The sequence below is a fragment of the Podarcis filfolensis genome (genome assembly GCF_964270895.1).
Source record: "Podarcis filfolensis genome assembly, chromosome: 1".
Classification (NCBI taxonomy): domain Eukaryota; kingdom Metazoa; phylum Chordata; class Lepidosauria; order Squamata; family Lacertidae; genus Podarcis; species Podarcis filfolensis.
This window is the reverse complement of record NC_139604.1, coordinates 89880790-89901397: the sequence shown is the minus strand read 5'-3', so window position 1 is coordinate 89901397 and position 20608 is coordinate 89880790. Positions and strand designations below refer to the sequence as shown.

The 20608-nt window shown below is 44.2% G+C and overlaps 1 protein-coding gene across 3 annotated transcripts in view; it reads left to right on the top strand.

The window, feature by feature from the left end:
• SLC8A3 (solute carrier family 8 member A3) overlaps positions 1-20608 on the top strand; it is a 169933-nt gene that overhangs the window by 32467 nt on the left and 116858 nt on the right. For all 3 annotated transcript variants that reach the window (XM_083606464.1, XM_083606466.1, XM_083606465.1), the window contains exon 2: positions 6553-8378. In XM_083606464.1, the coding sequence (XP_083462590.1) occupies positions 6610-8378 (1769 nt within the window). In that variant the 5' untranslated portion in view covers positions 6553-6609. The remainder of the gene's footprint in view (positions 1-6552; positions 8379-20608) is intronic.

Here is a 20608-nt window from a genome sequence, read left to right as displayed (position 1 = left end):
ATTTAATCATAGCAGATTTTACCATTTCATCCTGAGTATTCCATTTCAACAGCAAGTTATACATTCTTGACAAGTTATTAATTTTGGGATCTAACAATTCAACAACTTTCAGTGCCCTTAACAAACTACAGTTCCCAGGATTCTTTGGGAGAAGGCGTGACTGATTATAGGGGTATGACACTGCTTAAATTGTTTAGGGTTGATGGGGATCTATGGAGGATGCAAAATGATGGCCAGCAGGAGTGCCAACTTGAATATAATAATGGGGGGGGGGAGAGAGTAAGCCCCACACTGTAGCATTGATCACATGATGTGATGCATGCACGCCATTTGAATGGCAATGCCCATCAACTTGGGGGGGGGGTTAGGGTATTTTATTGAGGGGGTGAAGGGAGTTGGCTCCTATGATGGCCAGGCTGCTAACACTGGTGCTGGAGTCGGGGGAGAAGTTAGGAAAAAAGAAATAAGCTGTGCAACTGCCACTGGTAATAGCGAGTCCCATCTTTTGGATGATTTCTCCTCCCCCTGGAGAAATCTGATGAAAAAATTCCCTGCAGGTTTCCTTCCCTCAAATAGCATAAGACAATTTTGAGAGTTGTGCATAGCTCAGCTGTTCTTGATCCTTTCCACACATTGGCCTGGTAGGAGCTCATGGACCACAAAGTGAGAACCTCGGCTGTAAACTCACATTCTTTCTTAGAAATCCTGTTGCAACTCACACCCTTAGAGTGGCATCCCCATACCTGGTATTTCATACTGCCAACTCTAATTAGCCCTGATCAGCATGGCCAATGGTTAGGGGTGATGGGTGTTGTAGTCCAAAAGTCTGGTGGACACCAGGTTGGGAAAGGCTGCTCTAGAGATCCAGGTTGTAACATGTAACTAGTTGTGATCACGACTGCTGTAACTTTGTGAAAAAGGATATGTAGAAATTCAAAACTTTTGTTTTCTTTTAGTCACTGGTTACTAGTTGTTTAGCAGAACATTCTAGAAATCCTCTCTTTAGGGCTCTTTTCAACACACAAAAATTTTCTCTAGGGTTTAGAGCCAGTGTGGTGTAATGGCTAGAATGTTGGGCTATCTCTTGGGAAACTAGGGTTCGGATATCCACTCCGCTTACTGGGTAACCTCAGGCCAGTTACTTTCTCTCAGCCCAACCTGCCTCACAGGAATGTTGTTGGCATAAAACGTGGAGGAGAGAACCATGTGTGCCTCTTTGAGCTCCTTGGAGGAAAAGATGGCACAAAAATTTAGTAAGTAAGTACATAATAAATTTCTGGTGACAATTTGGAATACAAATTGTAATGCATTTTTTAATAAAAAAACTTGCCTCTCTCTTAAGAATTTTTGTCGGTTCATTTGCAGAAAAGTACAGATACCATTGCCAAAATCCAAGCCTAGGTTTTTTAAGTGGTTTGGGTTTTTTTGCAGGTACAATCTTTATGTGCATAATCATGCAATGTGCAGCGCAATCAAAGTAATTGCACATGCAAATTATGCATAAGAAGAGCTCTCCTAATGTGGGCTTTAATATCCACATACTGTTAACAAGAGAACTGAGCTGTGTGAAAGCAGCTTTTCTTATTTAATTTACATATTTATTTTCAGCTGTTGGCAATACATTCACAATGTGGTTTTTATTGAAAAAAATTGCTCTCTGGTGAGTCTTTCTGCACAGGGTACACAAAACACACCCGATCTTTTGATCTTGCTCTCTTGCTTTGAACAAAGCCCACGAAAACAGGAGGCTCTGCTGCTTCTACCTCTCAGCTTAGAAACAGAAGCCGGTAATTAATTCCGCAGTATATTGTTAATGCAAAGACTCTCAAACTCATACAGCTGCCTTCTAACCAGAAGGACAATTTTCGTATGAGGTCAGTTTTAAAAGCAGGCCAACAAGATAGACATTTCTGTTCTGATGCAGAGTTTTTGAATCAATGGGAGAGAGGATCCCCTGTTCCCATGAATAGCACGATTTGTGTGGCACCTACGCAGGTGACAGCTTACCCCTTCAACTTTTCCTCTTCCATCTCTTTGCCCTGATCTGTGGGAAACAAATTCTCCTGGCCAATTAAAACATGGCTATTTCTCTCTTTCCAAATCCATCTAAAAACAACTGAAACCGTTGAGAAGCGGGATCACGTATGCATTCACATAACTGTTTTTGACGTAAGATGAACATGTGAACTGTAAATTAACACGTGAACTGTTTTTGTATCTGAGATGCAAGTTCTGCCTGTGGTGTTAAACCTGTGCCGGCCATGAGATTGTAACTTTCCTGCAGTCCTTTCTCTACCCAGCAGCACCTCTTCAGTTCACACATGCATGTGAGCTGCTCGATTCCACACCCCCCCCCACTTGATTAGTTGACACTGTATAACATGCAGCTTGAACGTGTAAACTCACACCACTGAAAACCCTTCTGCTTCTGGTAATGTGATAAAGAAGATCCATCTGTGGTGTTAGATTGGACAGTTCACACATGCAGGTCACCATCACATCAGGTGACAAGCATGTTATTAAGTAGATTTTTCTCTGCTCAGCTACATTTGTATATTGACTCCAGACCACCTCAAAGGCAAGTCTTGAGGTGGGGATTAAAATCAATAATCAGTGTGGGGATTAAAATCAATAAAAAGTGTAAAAATGGGATGGGGAAAGGCTGGGGTTTTTTGGTTTAAAAACCCCAGCCCTTTTGGTATCATGGTATCACAGCAGGTGACCTGTAGGACAACACACACACAAAAAAATAACGACAATTTTTGAGAGGTTTGTGGGGTATAAAAAAGCCTATTGGATGTGGCCTGTAGCATAGTTCCCCCATGTGGAACGCTGCGTATCTATGCAGCCACATATTTTTCTGCCTCAGGAAGAAGAAGAAGAGTTTGGATTTGATATCCCGCTTTATCACTACCCGAAGGAGTCTCAAAGCGGCTAACATTCTCCTTTCCCTTCCTCCCCCACAACAAACACTCTGTGAGGTGAGTGGGGCTGAGAGACTTCAAAGAAGTGTGACTAGCCCAAGGTCACCCAGCAGCTGCATGTGGAGGAGCGGAGACGCGAACCCGGTTCACAAGATTACGAGTCCACCGCTCTTAACCACTACACCACACTGGCTTAGGAGGACAATGATCTTCAAGCCTCCCCCCCACCCCCGCCAGGCGCTGTATTCTACATGAATACAGAAAAGGATATGCCTGTCTTAAAAGCTGGTCGTCATGGAACCTTGCACCAACATTTATCTTCAGTGATTAATTTGAGTCAGGGCTTGCAGAATTGGCCCCAGAATCCGCTTTACAACCTTAGCTTCTCTCTGCCTAGACTAACACCAAAAGTCAGGTCCAAATTAGAAAAGGAAATAAATAACTAGGCTTTCAGAGAGCGAGGCAGAAAGAATATGTCATGTCTGAATTAATCTGTGTAATGCCAAGGAGATGTGTTACTTCTTTCTGTCCTCATCTATCCCAAGGATGTCTGATATGGATTTGTGATTCTGATACCACAAAATCAATTCTCTCCATTTTTCAGGCCTGGTGGGTCTTTTTGTTGTTGTTCATTTGCAGCCGCTGTTCGTTCTTTTCTTCCTGTTTTGCTTGTCATTATATATACTTATCTGAAAGCTTATAAAAAAATTATTGGTCGTTGCTGATACTGGACAGATTATGCCTGCTTGGGGGTAGAAGCGAATGACACAACATGATGATAAACCTGCCATTTGTGATGCATCTGTTCACACTGATAACATTCAAATGATTCCTGGAATATACTCAGCGCTGCAAATTCTTTAGTCATTTGAGACATTTCTGGTCTATGATTATGCATATAAACTATTTAACTCTGGCCATGTGCGCAGGGTTCTTGGAATCTCTTCTAACCGCGCTAGTGAGAGGTTCAGAATGCATGACATGTGCCACTAGAGCCTGCAGGTGGGCTTATTCAGATTTATGTGTCAGCAAATTATAGATACAGCTTTGCAGCAATGAGTAGCTCACAGCAGAAGTAATAAGAACTAGGCTTTGAGTCAGCCTCTCAGATTGTTCAGAGAAGTGTAAGTTCTCTCTGTTTCCTCCCTCACCTCTGTTTTGGGATATATGTGGACTGGACTGAGAGGCAGAAGTTGGGCTCTGTAGCCCACCGCCATGCCAAAGTCTCTTTGTGAGTGATCGGCTTCATGCTATTGCAGGTCCTTTCCTTTCCCCAGGGATCCTTTCCCGCTTGACACTGAAAATATAGGCAAAGTGATTTTTAAGAGTTTTGGTGGTCGTCGGAACACGCAGAGGATCCATGTACAGTGGTACCTCGGTTTACGAACTTAATCCGTTACGGAAGCTTAATCCGTTCCGAACTTAATCCATTCTTAGACCGAGGTAAGTTCGCAAACCAAGACACTATTTCTGGTTTTGGGAGTTCGTAAACCAAATTGTTCTTAAACTGAGGTACCACTGTATACTGGTTGGACTGGGTAGTTTCCTAAAGGTGCTAGCTTAGCCATATACTGGCCATAGAATCATAGAACTTTAGAGTAGGAAGGGACCCTGAGGATCATCTAGTCCAGTGTTCCCCAAACTTGGGTCTCTAGCTGTTTTTGGACTACAATTCCCATCATCTCTGACCACTGGTCCTGTTAGCTAGGGATGATGGGAGTTGTAGTCCAAAAACAGCTAGAGACCCAAGTTTGGGGAACACTGACTAGTCCAGTTCCCTGCATTGCAGGAATATACAGTTGTCCCTCGCAGGGGGTCAAACCTGCAACCTTGGCGTTATCAGCACCATGCTCTAACTAACTGAGCTACCCGTTACACTCTTCTTTTTTATGTTGTACTCTACTTACCTCTCTCCCACTTCCTTGATCATTACTTGTTTAAAATAAGCTGTGTAGTTGAGAATGCTGTAGGCTGGCTGGTTGCTTTAGAGCACTGTGGCTTAACTCCAATGAAACAGACAGCTCTGGCAACACACAGGGCTTGGGCATACAGGGAATCCGGAGAAGATGGGCTGACGCTTGTGTCCAGCAGTGACGGGTGGTTTCCCAGGCCCCGGAACAAAAACCGGAAGGTTGTCTCCCCCGTAGGATCTGGGGTTCCTAAGCACAGTGGGGAAACTCCTGAGTAGTAGTTAGAGCAGAGAGTAGTGCTGTGCCATCTCATGGGGTGAGTGTGCTTGGAAACGTCTTGTGACAAGGCCATTTGGGTGTGGGGAGACTCTGAGCTTTCATTTCATTTTCATTTTTAAGTCTGTAGCCCTTATAGAGTGAGAATAACGAAGCAAAATGTGCAGGAACCCCTCTAACCAATTGCTTTATGAGAAATGAGCATGTCCTCACCTTCCAGTGTTGATAGTCAATGAATAAATTCAGAACAGTGATTGACAAGTGATATAGAGAAATCTGAGAACTCTCAAAAACACATGAGGAAAAATCCCCAAATAGCTTCAAAATAAACCAGGAAGTTTATTTCTGTGGCGGGAAAGAAGTAGTATTCCCTGTGTGCCCCCATGGAAGTGGGAGATTTGTATCCAGTCCTATACAGACTTACCTAGGAGTAAGTCTCACTGAACTTAATAGATATGGATAGGATTGGGTTGCACGTAGCTGCAATTTTTTCACCTCTATCTGCATCGTGGTAGGACTGACCCTTGCGGTAGAGTTTCCTTGATAATAATTCAGTTTACGTTTGGGAATTGTTTTCATCCTGAAATAAAAAATTTAAGGTCTTAAATATATAATAAATGTTGATAAATGTACCAACCAAGCACGTACATAGCTATGTGGACCACATGTCTGGAGCAGGACAGGAAGACTGCCCTGAAACCATTTTGACTCCCAAACTGACCAAATGTTTTCTCTGCAAGGAGGGAGGGGGTGAGGGAACCTTCTCGTTGTCTGTAGACCACATTTTCTGTGATTTGCTGTACAACAGCAAATTTCTGATGTAGACCACCTTTTCTGTGATGCAGGTATGATGTTTGTGAGGGGGTGGTCTTGGGTTACACCCCTTCTGTGATGTATGTATGATGTATGGAGGGGTGGTCTTGAGCTCCAGGGAAGGCAATTAAAAATGTCTATATAAGGGCAGACACACCTTGGTTCTGGGTCCTCCTCCTTTCCTGCGTGTGAGGGGAGCACCCTGTTGCAACAGTTCAATAAAGATCAGGCTTACTAGCTGCTTTGCTTCTCAGTATTCTCTGGTCGGCTGCTGTTATTTTTTCCTGCTGATGGAGAACCTACAAAGGACTCTATAAGGGCTCCTGTGTCCCCCATAAGGGAATAAGGCCAGATTTTGTTTATTACAATCTAGAGACTGGTATCTAAATTAACTATACTGTTAATCACTGTGGGATCTGTGTAAACATTTGGCCTCTGAATTTTTTGCTCATCAGTGCTACAATTTTGCCTGCGCTTCATAAACACCTCCAGATATTGTTGCTGTTTCCATGTGTACTTAATAAGTAGATGTGACTTGAGGTGAATAACAGTGAAACACTTTGTTTATGTACGAAACAACTTTCTTTTGTTTTCTTCCATCTCATACTTCTCATTCTTTTCTGTTGCAGGTTCTTAACCTGGAAAGAAGACTGTTGCCTCTGGACAGTAGAAGCTAAATCTTGTGTATGGCGTGGTTAAGGTTGCAACCTGTCAGCTCAGCCTTCCTCCATTTTGGGCTCATTACTTTTGTCCTTTTTTTACATGGTCTGCAGGTGGACGCTGGCACGGGGGCAGATCCAGCCAGCATAGGACAAAACAGTACATGCTCAGGTTCCTCGGTGTGCAAGGAGGGTGTTATCTTGCCAATATGGTACCCAGAAAACCCATCTCTGGGGGACAAAATTGCCAGGGTTATTGTTTACTTTGTGGCGCTGATCTATATGTTCCTCGGAGTCTCCATCATTGCCGATCGCTTCATGGCATCCATAGAGGTCATTACTTCGCAAGAGAAAGAGGTTACCATCAGGAAACCCAATGGAGAAACCACCACCACCACCATCCGAGTTTGGAATGAAACTGTTTCCAATTTGACCCTCATGGCTCTTGGTTCCTCTGCTCCTGAGATCCTCCTGTCATTGATAGAGGTCTGTGGCCATGGATTCATTGCTGGCGATCTGGGACCTTCAACCATAGTTGGCAGTGCAGCTTTCAATATGTTTATTATCATAGCCATCTGTGTCTATGTCATTCCTGATGGCGAGGTGAGGAAGATAAAGCATTTGAGGGTCTTCTTTGTCACTGCGGCTTGGAGCATCTTCGCCTATATCTGGTTATACATGATTCTTGCGGTTTTCTCTCCAGGCGTGGTCCAGGTATGGGAAGGCCTCCTCACTCTGTTCTTCTTCCCTGTTTGTGTCCTCCTGGCTTGGATAGCAGACAGAAGGCTGTTCTTCTACAAGTATATGCACAAAAAGTACCGTACTGACAAGCACAGAGGTATTATCATTGAGACTGAGGGGGAGCACCCGAAAGGGATTGAAATGGACGGTAAGATGATGAACTCTCACTTTCTGGATGGAAACCTAGTGCCTATGGAGGGGAAAGAGGTGGACGAGTCTCGCAAAGAGATGATCCGGATTCTCAAGGATCTGAAGCAAAAACACCCAGAGAAAGACTTAGACCAGCTGGTGGAAATGGCCAATTACTATGCCTTATCTCATCAGCAAAAGAGCAGAGCATTCTATCGGATTCAGGCCACCAGGATGATGACCGGAGCAGGAAATATCCTTAAAAAGCATGCAGCTGAGCAAGCCAAGAGGAGTGCTAGCTTGCATGAGGTGCGGCCAGAGGAACCAGAGGACTTTATCTCAAAAATTTGTTTTGATCCTTGCTCCTACCAGTGTCTGGAGAACTGTGGTGCTGTCCTCCTAACCGTCGTTCGGAAAGGAGGAGACATATCCAAGACAATCTATGTGGACTATAAAACGGAGGATGGCTCTGCCAATGCGGGGGCTGACTATGAGTTTACAGAAGGGACGGTTGTCTTGAAGTCAGGGGAGACCCAGAAAGAGTTCTCTATAGGGATCATTGATGATGACATCTTTGAGGAAGATGAGCATTTCTTTGTGCGCCTCAGCAACCTGCGGGTGGTTGAGACAGACGAACCTCCTCCGGAGCTCAATAACTTGCCATACCCCAAGGCCATGCTGGCCTCTCCTTATGTGGCCACTGTGACTATCTTAGATGATGACCATGCGGGCATCTTCACCTTTGAGTGTGACGTGATACATGTCAGTGAGAGCATTGGGGTAATGGAGGTGAAAGTCCTTAGGACATCTGGTGCTCGAGGTACAGTCATAGTCCCTTTTAGAACAGTAGAAGGAACAGCAAAAGGAGGCGGAGAGGACTTTGAAGATGCTTATGGGGAGCTGGAGTTCAAGAACGATGAAACTGTGTAAGTACCTCGCTTTAATTTCTTCAGAGGTCAACTATTTATTTAACTCCAGAATTTTCTTCCCTCACAGGTAAACAAGGGCAACATGTAATGGACTGTCCTCTCTCCCTTCCCTCTAGTCTCCATACTTATCTCCCCCCAGGCAAGAACCCTACAGCAGGATCTGGGCTTTTCTGCTCTCCTCCTAGGAATTAATAAATAGGGCTGCATTCTTCTTTAATGGCCTAATGGGAATACCTTTGAAACTTTACTTGAGTATTGTTAAAATTGTGACAAGATTAAATTCCAAAATAAAGTTGGGGTCTTGGTCCAGAGGAATATTCCCCAAGTTAATTGTCATTGACACATGCTATTATCAGATTGAACGAGTTATGGTTGTAGGACTAGATCCTTGGTCATCATACCCTGATCTTACTGGTTCATCTAATCAGTTACAAGATTCAGGTAGGTAGCCATGTTGGTCTGGCACAATCAAAATAAATTAAAAAATTGTCCAGTAGCACCTTAGAGACCAACTAAGTTTGTTCTGGGTATAAGCTTTTGTGTCCATGCACACTTCTTCAGATACAATTTTTAATGTTTTTTTATCCAACCAGTTACATTCTCCTCTGCTTCTTTCCAGCCCACAAATTAATCACTATTTCCCCCCAATAATGATAGTTCAGTTTGAGTCTGAGTAACACATCGGTTGCTTCAAGAGAGAGATAAAAGCTTCTAATTAGGTTTTAAGAAATATGGTAGGAAACCCGAGCAGTTTTCACGTGCTCCCCTGCAAATAAAATTCCTTTACATACTAAGGGATTTCTACCATCTTTGATGATGCACATTGCAATTATTCTTGGAAACAAAATCTTCTGTTAGCCAAGTCTACAGCAATGTACATTCCTCTATTAAGGTTTGGTAGCATGACCACCTCTGATCTACAGTTTAAATTAGCAAGATATTTTAGATAAAGTTGGAAGGTGGAAAAATCTGTAAGATGCCTTCAGTGTAATCATCTCTTTTAGCTTGAAGCTTAAAACAGACACAGCTTTATTAATCACACATTTAATTTGTTATACCTTCCTCTTTATAAAATACATGTTAAAGCAACCTCTCTAGTAGATTTATTATGCTGCTCTACTTGCCCTGCCTCTGTTGATTCCTCTGTCACTGTGAGGGTTTGTTAGTGAATGCAAGAGGAACAGACCAGACTGAGCTAGGTGCTTCAATGGTCTGACTTGGTCTCCCCTGGGCAGAGGCATTTTTCTCTTTCACTTGCAATCATTTAATTGCATTTTCTGTGACTGTCCAGTGACATCGCAGCAAAATGCACTATACATGTTAACAGTTTCATGCTTAATTAATAGTTCTCTAATTTTCCATTATGGAAAAAGCTGATCCTTCAGGAGGAGATTCTGGATGCTGTGCCAGATTTAAAAAAAAGGCAAATGGAAACCTGTCATATGCAACCTAAAGACCACCTCTATTTACAAGAAAAGATTGGTAAAGCGAAACAGCTACAACTGCAAGTTGTTTTCCTTTAGAATTCTGTTGTTCTTTTCCATGTCAGCACTAGGTTAGCTGCATTCACAAATGTCCCCCACCGCCCCCCCACCCCAATTGTTCTCAATCAAGTAGGTATACAGGAAAAAATTAAAGAGTCAGGAAATGGAGTTTGCTCTGTCCTGGAGATACTGCCTACCACTTAGGAGACAATGACCAGAGATGATTGCACAGGATGCTTTTCCTTAAGTGGCAAAAGTTTGTGTATCATTAAAATATTTAAAAAGAAAAGAAACCATGCTGAATCCCTAAAAATGTTTATCTTGGGTGGAATGTGGGAATAAAAAGACCCCTGAATCAAACTTCAATTCTGTGGGAAGCAGACGGATCCTGCTGCCGGGTCTTGCTTATTGCTTCTGTAATTCCAGTATGGTCAAAGTTTCCTCACCCATATTTAGGGAGGTGGGTTGGGAGAAATTATTTCTCTGTTGTTGGTGGATAGGTGATCTTCTGTGTAACTCTCTTGTTGAAGGAGTGTGGAATTGAGGGGAGTTCTAATTTCTGTGACTCTGCAAGCAATCCATATCCCACAACCCAGCTGTTCTACACAGGCGGGCTGGTACTGCCACCGGTGCCAACCCGTTGATGGTGTGCAGCTTACATCACTGTTGCTCTGCCTCTGCAGGCTTCCTCTTAGTAAGCATGGAACTGAGTTCATTTTGGCCACATACTAGCAGCTGTGTTGGCTTGTGTGGTGGTGGACACAGTGGTATCCTCCTGTCAGCAGTGTCTCCAAGCTCATTGCATGGGATAGGGCAAGTTGAGGTGGCAATGAGGTCACAGCTATGCACAGACCTGTGAGGTCTGCACCCTGGTGCTCCCCCCTTAAGCAGTCCCATCCACCATATTGGGTTGGGGCCTATGGAAGATCCATTAGCCTCATCCAACAGCTATAATTCTGCTGCCATCTGCTCTGTCCTATCAGCTTCAGAGCTGATTGACAGGTAGCTGTGAGGTCTAGGACAGCAGTGCTCAAGCCTCTACAGATCCTATGTACTTTATCCTTGCTCAGAGAATCCTGCCTTCTGGTGAGGAGTGCTAGGCCACTGGAGAGCATCCAGGCCACTGGAAGCATTTCCCACTGCCCCTGCTTCTTGTTGACGTGGGCCTCAGGCAGCCCTTCTCATATCCCTCTTATTCCATCCCCATCATTAGTCCAGGTTAATGCACTGAAGTGCCTTTTAGGAAAGTAGCAAGCTCAAACACATTAGACCTTTGGATCTTCTTCTTCTTCTTTTTTTACGTAATCCATTTAATAGTTCAAGAGCCAATTCTGCAACATTGAATAGCTGCCACATTGCCCCAAGTGATGCCGCAAAGGGCAAATGTGAGAACTACATATATTTAGCAGGACTTGTGCTGTCACTGCGATGCCTGTGAACCTGCTAGATGAAGTTCCATTTTCTCCAGTAATTGATTTTAAAATTCAAGCCGCTGTTTTGGAGGGCACATACATCACGGCTTTCCAACATGGCAGATTTCCAAACATAGCAACAGAAGAAGCACCCATGGATTGGGCTGATTTATTTTTCTATTTTTTTAATCATAGAATATGAGCAAGGATTTGGGGGTGCAAATCAAACTGAATGCCCCTTGTTGTCCCTTCCAACTCTACAATTCTATTACTTTTTAGCCCACTGGATGAAGTGACCACCACTGAAACTTTTCATCAAATCTGTGTACCAGTTCTATGGATTTGATATCCCCCTTTATCACTACCTTAAGGAGTCTCAAAGCGGCTAACGTTCTTTTTTCCCTTCCTCCCCCACAACAAACACTCTGTGAGGTGAGTGGGGCTGAGAGACTTCAAAGAAGTGTGACTGGCCCACGGTCACCCAGCAGCTGCATGTGGAGGAGTGGAGACGCGAACTCGGTTCACCAGATTACGAGACTACCGCTCTTAACCACTACACCACACGGGCTCACATGCATGCTTTATATTCAAACAGTCCCATTTATAATTGGAGAGGAGCCCTTCAGAGATTATTTCTGAAGAGTGTAGAGTAATCCACAGATACTTGATTCAGTACAGATGCCTGCCTACTTTAAGACATAACGTCCTTGTGGTTTAGTAAGGGAATATAGTGGCAGATAAGTTACCAGTTTTGAGAGGCTGCCATGACTTTAGAGCAAGGACAGTAAGTCTGTATCTAATTCTTGATAGAGATGCCTAAGTAGAAGTTACATGGTTTCACTGCTTTGTGCCTCTGAAACCTACAGGTGTATATTTTAAAGAATTTCATAATTGCAGACAGCATTGTCTAGCAGGGTGTTTGTAAATTCTGAATGTTGACAATACTAGATGCTTTCTCTCCATTCACTGCCTTACATCCTTGCCACTTATTTGCTGCTGCTGCTGCCGACCTCCCAACTTCCCATCAGATTCTAATTTATAGGGATTGTGGGCCGCCCATTGTCGGCTGAGCTATTTAAGAATCATCTCTCCTGCTTCTCTTGGGAATTCTCTGATTACCACAGTCAGTGCCCTGGAATTAATAATGTTAAGAAGACACATTTCCCTCTTATGAGTTTACTGACTTACCAAGTTTAAATTACAGCTTCTGTAACTTTTTGTAAGCAGGCTGAGGTCTGCTTCCCGTAGCCAGAATTTCTCCTCTATAATTTTTTGTTTCACAAAATGACCCTTTTCAATTAAGGACTTCCAGGGAGGAGATTGCAGTCGTTTGAAGACAAGCCATTTAAATAATGCATCCCAAACATTGAGATACTTGCATGGTTTCATCAAGGAGTTTGTTTTGTGTTTATGAGAGACAGGATACACACAGGTCCTAAATATCAGTGTCATGTACCCGTGCATGTATAGATGTTTGAAGGTTTGTATAATAGGGGCTCCACAATGGTGGAAGCTTTTTTTGGTGGGGGGAGGTAAATGTTGGATTTACTTTTATGTCCTGCTCCTTGGATATGTGTCATAGGTTGTAGATAAGCTCCCCTTCTTTCAGGATTTAATAATCACTAAGAAAAAAATCTATTTTCCCTTTGACATGCAGTGCTTATGGTACATACTTATGGTATGAAACACCATACTTATGGTATGAAACACTTCAGTGTGAATGTTGGCTGTGCATTGGCTGGCATGACTTGGGGAGATTATCCGTGGTGTTTTCATGTTGACTGGCTGAGGAGCAGTGTGTGTTGTGTGCGGCTTTCTAGAGATTAGGATCAGGTGATTGTGGTGGCGTTTCAAGAATGCATGAAATCAGTCTTCTGAAATGGGACACCCTGACAATTGCTTAAACAGGAGAAGCGTTGGGTTGATCTTTACCCTCTTACAGCCTTTGCTGACAGGTGCTGATGGGGATTACATGCCAACTGTCCATGTGAAGGACAAATGGCATCCTGTCAGGGGTGGGTGGGTGGAAGGGAATGGAATGGCGTGTGAACGGATTTGTGTGACAACTTCAAATGAGGGAAACTCCCAGAGTCCCAAATCACCCATAGCTTGAGTGAAATACATTGACAGTGAAGATAATAGGTGAAGAGGATTCTTAGCAGCCCATGGTGGAAGGGCTGTAAGATTAATTCACGGGCCATGTGTTTGCATAATCTTAGAGGGAACTTATCCCAAAGTGGATTAAAAATGGCCTTTTTCAGGTCAAACAACTAATTGGTGATTGGTTTCAGAGTTCTGCTACTCTTGCTCACTGTGGTAAGGAAGTAACTTGTTATATCCTGTGTCTTAGTGACATGGAACAGAGATGAGATCTATCCATCGATGTTTAGAAATGCAGGCAAAAAGTCGCTTCCCATCTGCTTTTGCTATACTGGTTCATTCATGGTCTTGCCCATATTTCTTTATATACATAACTGTAGGCTGAACTTCAGCCTAGAGGTGATGGTGTTGCTTGATGATCTCATGGTTAGAAGAAGGTAAGGTTGGCCATTGTTGAAAAGGTGTCCTTGCCCCATTAAAAATAGATGTGTTGGGGTTAGAGTCCAGATCCAACCTTGTTCCTGCAGGTGGCTGGCTTTCCATTTCACTGGATTTGCAGAGTGCATACTTTTTTTGATCAGACAAAAAGCATCCATGTGATATGAGCCCTTCCATTCATTCAGGTCTGCAAAAGGCCTTTGTTTAGGATCCCTTTGCTACAAAGCTAGAAGGATTCAATTATCAGCCCTCCTTTACTGTGGCCTTGCAGCCTAAATAAATCCATCTCAGCCATTCCCTCCAGATTTTGTAGGGAAAGATCTATTTTTATTTCACTGGCTTTCAATCAGATAAACACACACAGAGAGAAATCTGCTGCTGGGAGGAAAATCCCTAAAATTCCTTTATATAGAATTAGATATTTCTACAGCCCCATTTACTATCACATGCATGCATGTGTGTGTGTGTGTGTGTGTGTGTCTGTCTGTCTGTCTGTCTGTCTGTCTGTCTGATCAAAGACTAAATAATTTGAAAAGGTTACCCGGAGCTTCACAATCTTCTTTGAGTGTGCTTTAGTAGACAAGTCCATATTCCTCAAGGCACTTAAATTATATTAACATGAATGGACCAGTCTGAATCCCGTGAGCAGTTGCACCAAGCCAAACAAGGCATAGACTGAAGGTTATATATCACAATATTGTGCCTTTACACCAAATCTTGCATTTGATCTCAAGTGCTCCTTCCAGATGAGCCGCACCAAGGGCTTGTGCTGGTTCAAAAGTGACGGGAAGGAGGCAGCAACAACTCTTTGCGCAGCGTCCCAAAGAGTGTCCCAAGATGATCTGGCAATGCCCTGAGATGGCAGAGCCTCATATGTGGGTTAAAGCTGGCCAATGGATAGTGGTTAACCTTAGATTTTCACATATTGAATATATTTCTGCCAGAATGAACTTTCGTTTCCAGTATGGATCGGAATGTCCAACACCTTTTCATTTTAGGTATTAAATAAGACTCTGGAAATATTAATGGGGAGCAAACCTGTTGATCTGATTTCTCATCCAATATCGTCTGGGAAGGATGCCTGATAGCTGCCTTACATTTAAATCTCATCTTCAAAACCTCCAGCAAAAAGGCCAGTACATATGTTAATACAGCCAGAAAATGTGCCAGAACCTCATATGCTGTGGTAGTACAAACATCGTCACTGTCATTAAATTATCCACCAGCTGAGTATTGCACCCCTGAATGGGAAACGTGCCAGGACCTACTGTTAGACTAATGTAAGACTTCATGCTGCAGTGTTAACCCTAGTTTTACAAGGATTTGAATCCAAAAGTGCCCTTACAAATGTGGAAAATGTTTATCCAAAGAGCTTGTGCAATCATGAGAACTGCTTTAGATCCTTAATATTAAAGCATTATGTAAACCTTTGCACGACCTCTTGTGCAAGCTTTTGTGAAACTAGCTATTATTTGGATCCAACTCATAGTTACTGGTAGTAGTATTGTAGGGGCATCTCTACCACTCTGGGCCATCCTCTGCTGTCCCCCCTAAGCCCTGGTGCCGGACAGAGCTGTGTATGCTACATGACCTGTCCTGGACCCCCTAGACGACCTGCAGGTGCAGTGGGGGGTGCGATCCTGCCACCAGTGTTGAAATAAGATGCAACAGCCAGGCCAGTTAGCTTCCACACGTGGAACAAGGAGGGGTGCAATCTTGTTCTTTGCCTCAGGCAGCAAAATATGTTTGGCTGCCCCTGACCTAGGGGTGTTTGCACCCTAAGTCTGCAAGAATGTGGTTTTTGCGTGTGAGGTGCATTTTCTCTTCACCAGCTTAGATAGCTGAATTTAGCATGTGCAATGAGTGGCAGCAGTTGCTTTCCTATGTACCTGGTAGTTTGGGTTGTACTAAAGAGGGTCTCCATGCTAAAGTCAAGGTTTCAGTCCAGAGCAAATGCATTTAGCACCATGGATAGCAGCAACAATGTTCTTTTGCTCAAAAGGTGACTTCGTTGTTAAGCCATTTCCGAACTTCAGAGGAGAGGGGGTTGTGGGACACCCCCTCCCGCACACGGGGGGGGCTGACCTTTTGCCCCCGCGAGAACAAGGGAATCCCCGGGCGTGCCTGCGACCCTGCCCGCCAATCGGCGGGCTGGGGAGGCGTGGCCTAGCCCATTTAAGGCCAGGCGCGCCTGGGGACCGCCCTCTTTGCCCCGTTGCAGCTGATCGGGTTTTCCCATCCCACCCACCCTCTAGGTTAGCTAGCTATGACCTTGCTATGGACTCCGGTTGGTCACCGCAAGGGGCCTGGTAGGAATTTTTCCAACTTGGCGCACTTCCAGCCTTTTGGTTTATTCGCCTACCTCGTAGCAAACGTCACAACTTCCTCGGTATTGGCGGTTAGGCATTGGCGGGGGTAATTGTTATGCAAATGAAGGGGGGAAGGAAGCGCCATCACCTTCCCCCAATGAAAAGGGTAGTCCGGTAGAGGACTCCGGGGGGCGTTGCCTTGTCTGAAACCCAGGGAGGTAAGGGCCTCCGGCACGCCCCCGAGCGGTGACACCCGTGGGATCCTAGTTGGCGTACTTCAACAGGACTCCCGCGGCTTGTGGATAACCCTTCCCAGTCTCCATGCTGGGTAGTCGATAGGAGCCAATGCCTAAGGCCAATACCTTTCAATTCCTGTAATCAATAAAGTTGTGGGCTTTTTATGCCCATTAACCTTAAATAATGTGCCCGGTGTCTTCATTTCACATGGGGGAGGGGACTTGCCACGCAATAAGGATTGATGTGCCTCATACAATCACTGTATTCATGGAATAAAATTACTGTATTTTCCTGTGTATAACACGTCCCCGTGTATAACACGCCCCCTATTTTGTGGGACTCCAATTTAAGAAAATGGGGGGAGATGGTCCAGAGTTGTTGAGCTTCTTTGGGGGGGGACTGCTAAATATCACTCACCCGACTGACAAACGCTGCCAATCGCACGCATCGCCAAAGCCAACAGCAGCCAGTAATTGGACGCAGCAGCAGCCAATCCAAGCCAGCCCTTGACGCAGCCACCAATCACCCACCCAATTGCCGCAGCACCAGCCAATCCAAGCCAGCCCTTGATGCAACCACCCACCAAATCACCGCTGATAAGCTCCTGATCACAGATGCAACCAATCGCCCAACCCCCATCTGCACTTCCCATGTATAAGATGACCCCAGATTTTTAACATTATTTTAGAGTTTAAAAACCTCGTCATATACACGGAAAAGTACGGTATTTTTTGTTGCCATGTTCTTAAATGAGCTGACAGGCATAGCTGTCAACTTTTCCCTTTTCTTGCAAGGAATCCTATTCGGAATAAGGGAATTTCCCTTAAAAAGGGGGAAATGTTGACAGCTATGCAGATAGGACAATGCCAGGATGTAAAGTGCCCCTAAGACTTTGAGGCTGGCTGAAAGTGTTCTAGCTTATGAAAGTGCAATAAGTCTTGCAACTGGTGTTACCTCCCTATAAGCAGGTGAATAAAGAATAGGAGCGTAGTTTCATTTTGGAGGCAGCCTCAACAGGAATAAAGAAAACACAATACGAATGACAATGGGATACTCATCATGCTGACGGAGCCTGTGAGGACATATGAGGAATGCCATCCCTTTTCCTCTTTCACAGAGCCTTGTGTACATTCCCATTCTGAATTGAAACTTTATCTATTCCTTGTAAGCTGTACAAAATCGGATCTGCCCATATTTGGAAAGAACTTTTAAAAAACAACAACGCACACACAAGATTAGAAGAAATTATTGTCGCTAGTTCTGGTAGTTGATATTTAAATAAACATTAGCAATATAGGTTGATTTTTGTTGGAATATGTAAATGCTTAGAGATCGCTAGTAATATAAAATGGCATACAAATTAAAATAATCATAATAAAGTGAGTTGGCAGTGAATTCCCAAGGTTGAATTCTTGAAATGTAGGTAACATCTTAAAATATGCCAGGTTCAACATTTCATGATGGGTAAAATCAATATCATGAATTTTATAATTGGTGGTGGTGGTGATGATGATGATGATGATATTTATATTTATATCCTGCCCACACTGGACGGCTCCCAACATCATCATCATCATCATCATCATCATGTGATAAAATATAAAAAATATCAAATATTAAAAATTTCCGTAATCAGGGCTGCCTTCAGATATCTTCTAAAAGTCAGATAGTTGTTTATTTCTTTGACATCCGATGGGAGGGCGTTTCACAGGGCGGGCACCTCTACTGCCCTCTGCCTGCTTCCCTGTAACCTCACTTCTCGCAGTGAGGGAACTGCGAGAAGGCTCTCAGAGCTGGACTTCAGTGTCCAGGCAGAACGATGAGGGTGGAGATGCTCCTATCTGTATTTTATATACCACACTTTCTGTTGCAACAGAAATACACAGGGTGGCTAACAGGGAATCGTGCTGGAAAGGTTGCTAGAATTCCTGACATATGTCAGTTGACTGGTGTAATAGTCATGATGATCAGGCCTTCCTTGTTGCATCTGGCTGCCCCTGACAGGTCAGTTATTTTGAAAGGGATGGGAAGAGGCAATTTGGAGGGGATCAGGGAGGGAGACTGGATGGAAAGGAGAGGTTGGGGGAGATAAGGTGAGGTGGGCTAAGCTAGGAATTACTTTCTGGCCCACAGAATATTTTGGGGGCTCATAATGATTGTCTCATCTTTTATGCAAGCATCACTGGTACCCAAAGCTCATTTCTGGGATCTCTATGCAAATAAAACGGGTTGCCAATATTCAGTGTGGTTAACACTGAACTTGAGCAAATAGCTTCATAGTACATGAAACCAGGGCACTGGCTTTTTCAATTCCAGTTTCTTTTCACAAAGCATCACAGTGAAATTTGCCATGTATGCCCAGATTCATTTATATTGCTGTTGAGGTTCAGCTGTTGAGGTGCACATTGTGAAATCTTCTCCTTTCCTCTGCAGCCCTCCTCCATGAGCTCCAGCCAACATGTCCAATGGTTAGGGGTAATGGGAGCGGTAGTCCAGCAATGTATGGAGGGTCCTTGCTTTTAAGTTAACTGCAGTTCAGACTTGTGTTAAACCAGGTCATGGCTTCCTACATATTTATAGCTGTCCTCTTGCACTGTCTCCTTTACAATGTTGCAACAGACTAACAGCTACCCCTCTGAGGCGGAGCATTGTCATGAGCCCCACAATCCCGACTGACTGGAGGCTAGGATGACAATTGCTGTCAGAGGAGGAAGAAGAGGAGGGCTTCGAAGGCACTGTCAGCAGGGATAGGCTGAGGGGAAGGACTCTGGCCTTGCTCCTTCACCTTTAGATGTCAGGGAGGAGCAGTAGTCCTGCTGTCTCCCTGTCCTGCCCCATCAATAGAGTGGAGTGGAGATTCCCTAGCATTGAGGAAGGGTGTTGACCAGCTGGAGAGGGGAGGCTGGTCAGCTGGAGGGAAGGAGGAGCCAGAGGAGCTTCCACCATTAGCAACAGACACTTGTCCCTCCAAATGCACCATATTGTAAGGTGAAAGAGTCTCCCAAGACTGCCTTTAAAAGCTGCCTGGAAGGGTGTGACCATTTGTTGAGACACCTCTGCAGCTTTTGTCTGCTGTTGGAATCTGATGCTGTTCTTGAACGCTTTAACCATGCCTTTGGAATCTGTATCCGTGGCCTGACCTGTGCCATTGTAAACCTTGAATAAAGCTTTCTTACTTTTCCGTACATAAGAGCCTCTTTTTGTAGCGTTTGGGGTGGGAGCCTTGAGACAGAGGACGCTATTTTCTTTGTGTAAAACAAACTCAGCACAGCCAGTTTGATTACAGGAGAACCTCGTTTTCAATTGAAGGCATGGTGGAAAATATCAGGTAGCAGGTATGTAATTAACTGTACGTGTAGTTTAGTCATTTAAACTCCTCATCCAATATTTGCAGACAGAATATATAATCTTTGTTCCTGGGTGAAAATAGCACCTCCAGTAGTGTCATGCTTTCTGACACAATCGCGGGTGGAGGAGAAAGGGAGTGGGAGAGAGCTGTGCAAAAATAGCTATAGGCTTGCTCATATCTCAGATTTAAGCAGGGGCAAGCAAGCTGAGGATATGGGAGGGGAATCTGTGAATCTTAAGATGGCTAACTAAAAAAACAACAACAATCGACGTGTTTATAACAAATGACTTCATGAGGTAAGGTCACACTCCCCGGAGGGTACTTCTAATTTAATTACAGGGTGTGTCTCTATCTTCTTCTGGGCACGAGAACGGCTCAGCTTCCTTTAACCACTGCCCAGAATGCTTGTGAGACACCCTATAATTCAATTAGAAGTACCCTCCAGGGAGCATATAATTATATCCTATCAGTGAAACCTAATGACAAGCGCCTCATATCACATGGTGAGTAACTCTATCCTGCTGCCCAGAACCTTTCACCGGTAAAGAACTAATCTGCTTAGCGCAGATTGAACTCCGTGGTGTGCAGCACTTACCCAAATGCTTCTGAAAGGAATCCCTGCCAGCGGAATAAACCTGTTAAAGGCGCGTGCTTGCCGTCCGTTGGGCTGGCCACCTCCTGGTTCCCAAGCGGCAGGGTCATTCATCTTTCAGATGTTACAGAAAACAATCCGGAGAGCGATTCTAAACTCACGGAGCTTCAGGGAAGTGGCGTGAATGCTGCTCTGGCAGTAGAGAAAGAGAAAGACTGGTGGGATGATACGGATGCTGCCCAAAGTCCACTGGCCTGGTCATGGGAAGTTGCATGGTCATAGGTGTCCTACCTGTGATGTTCTGCT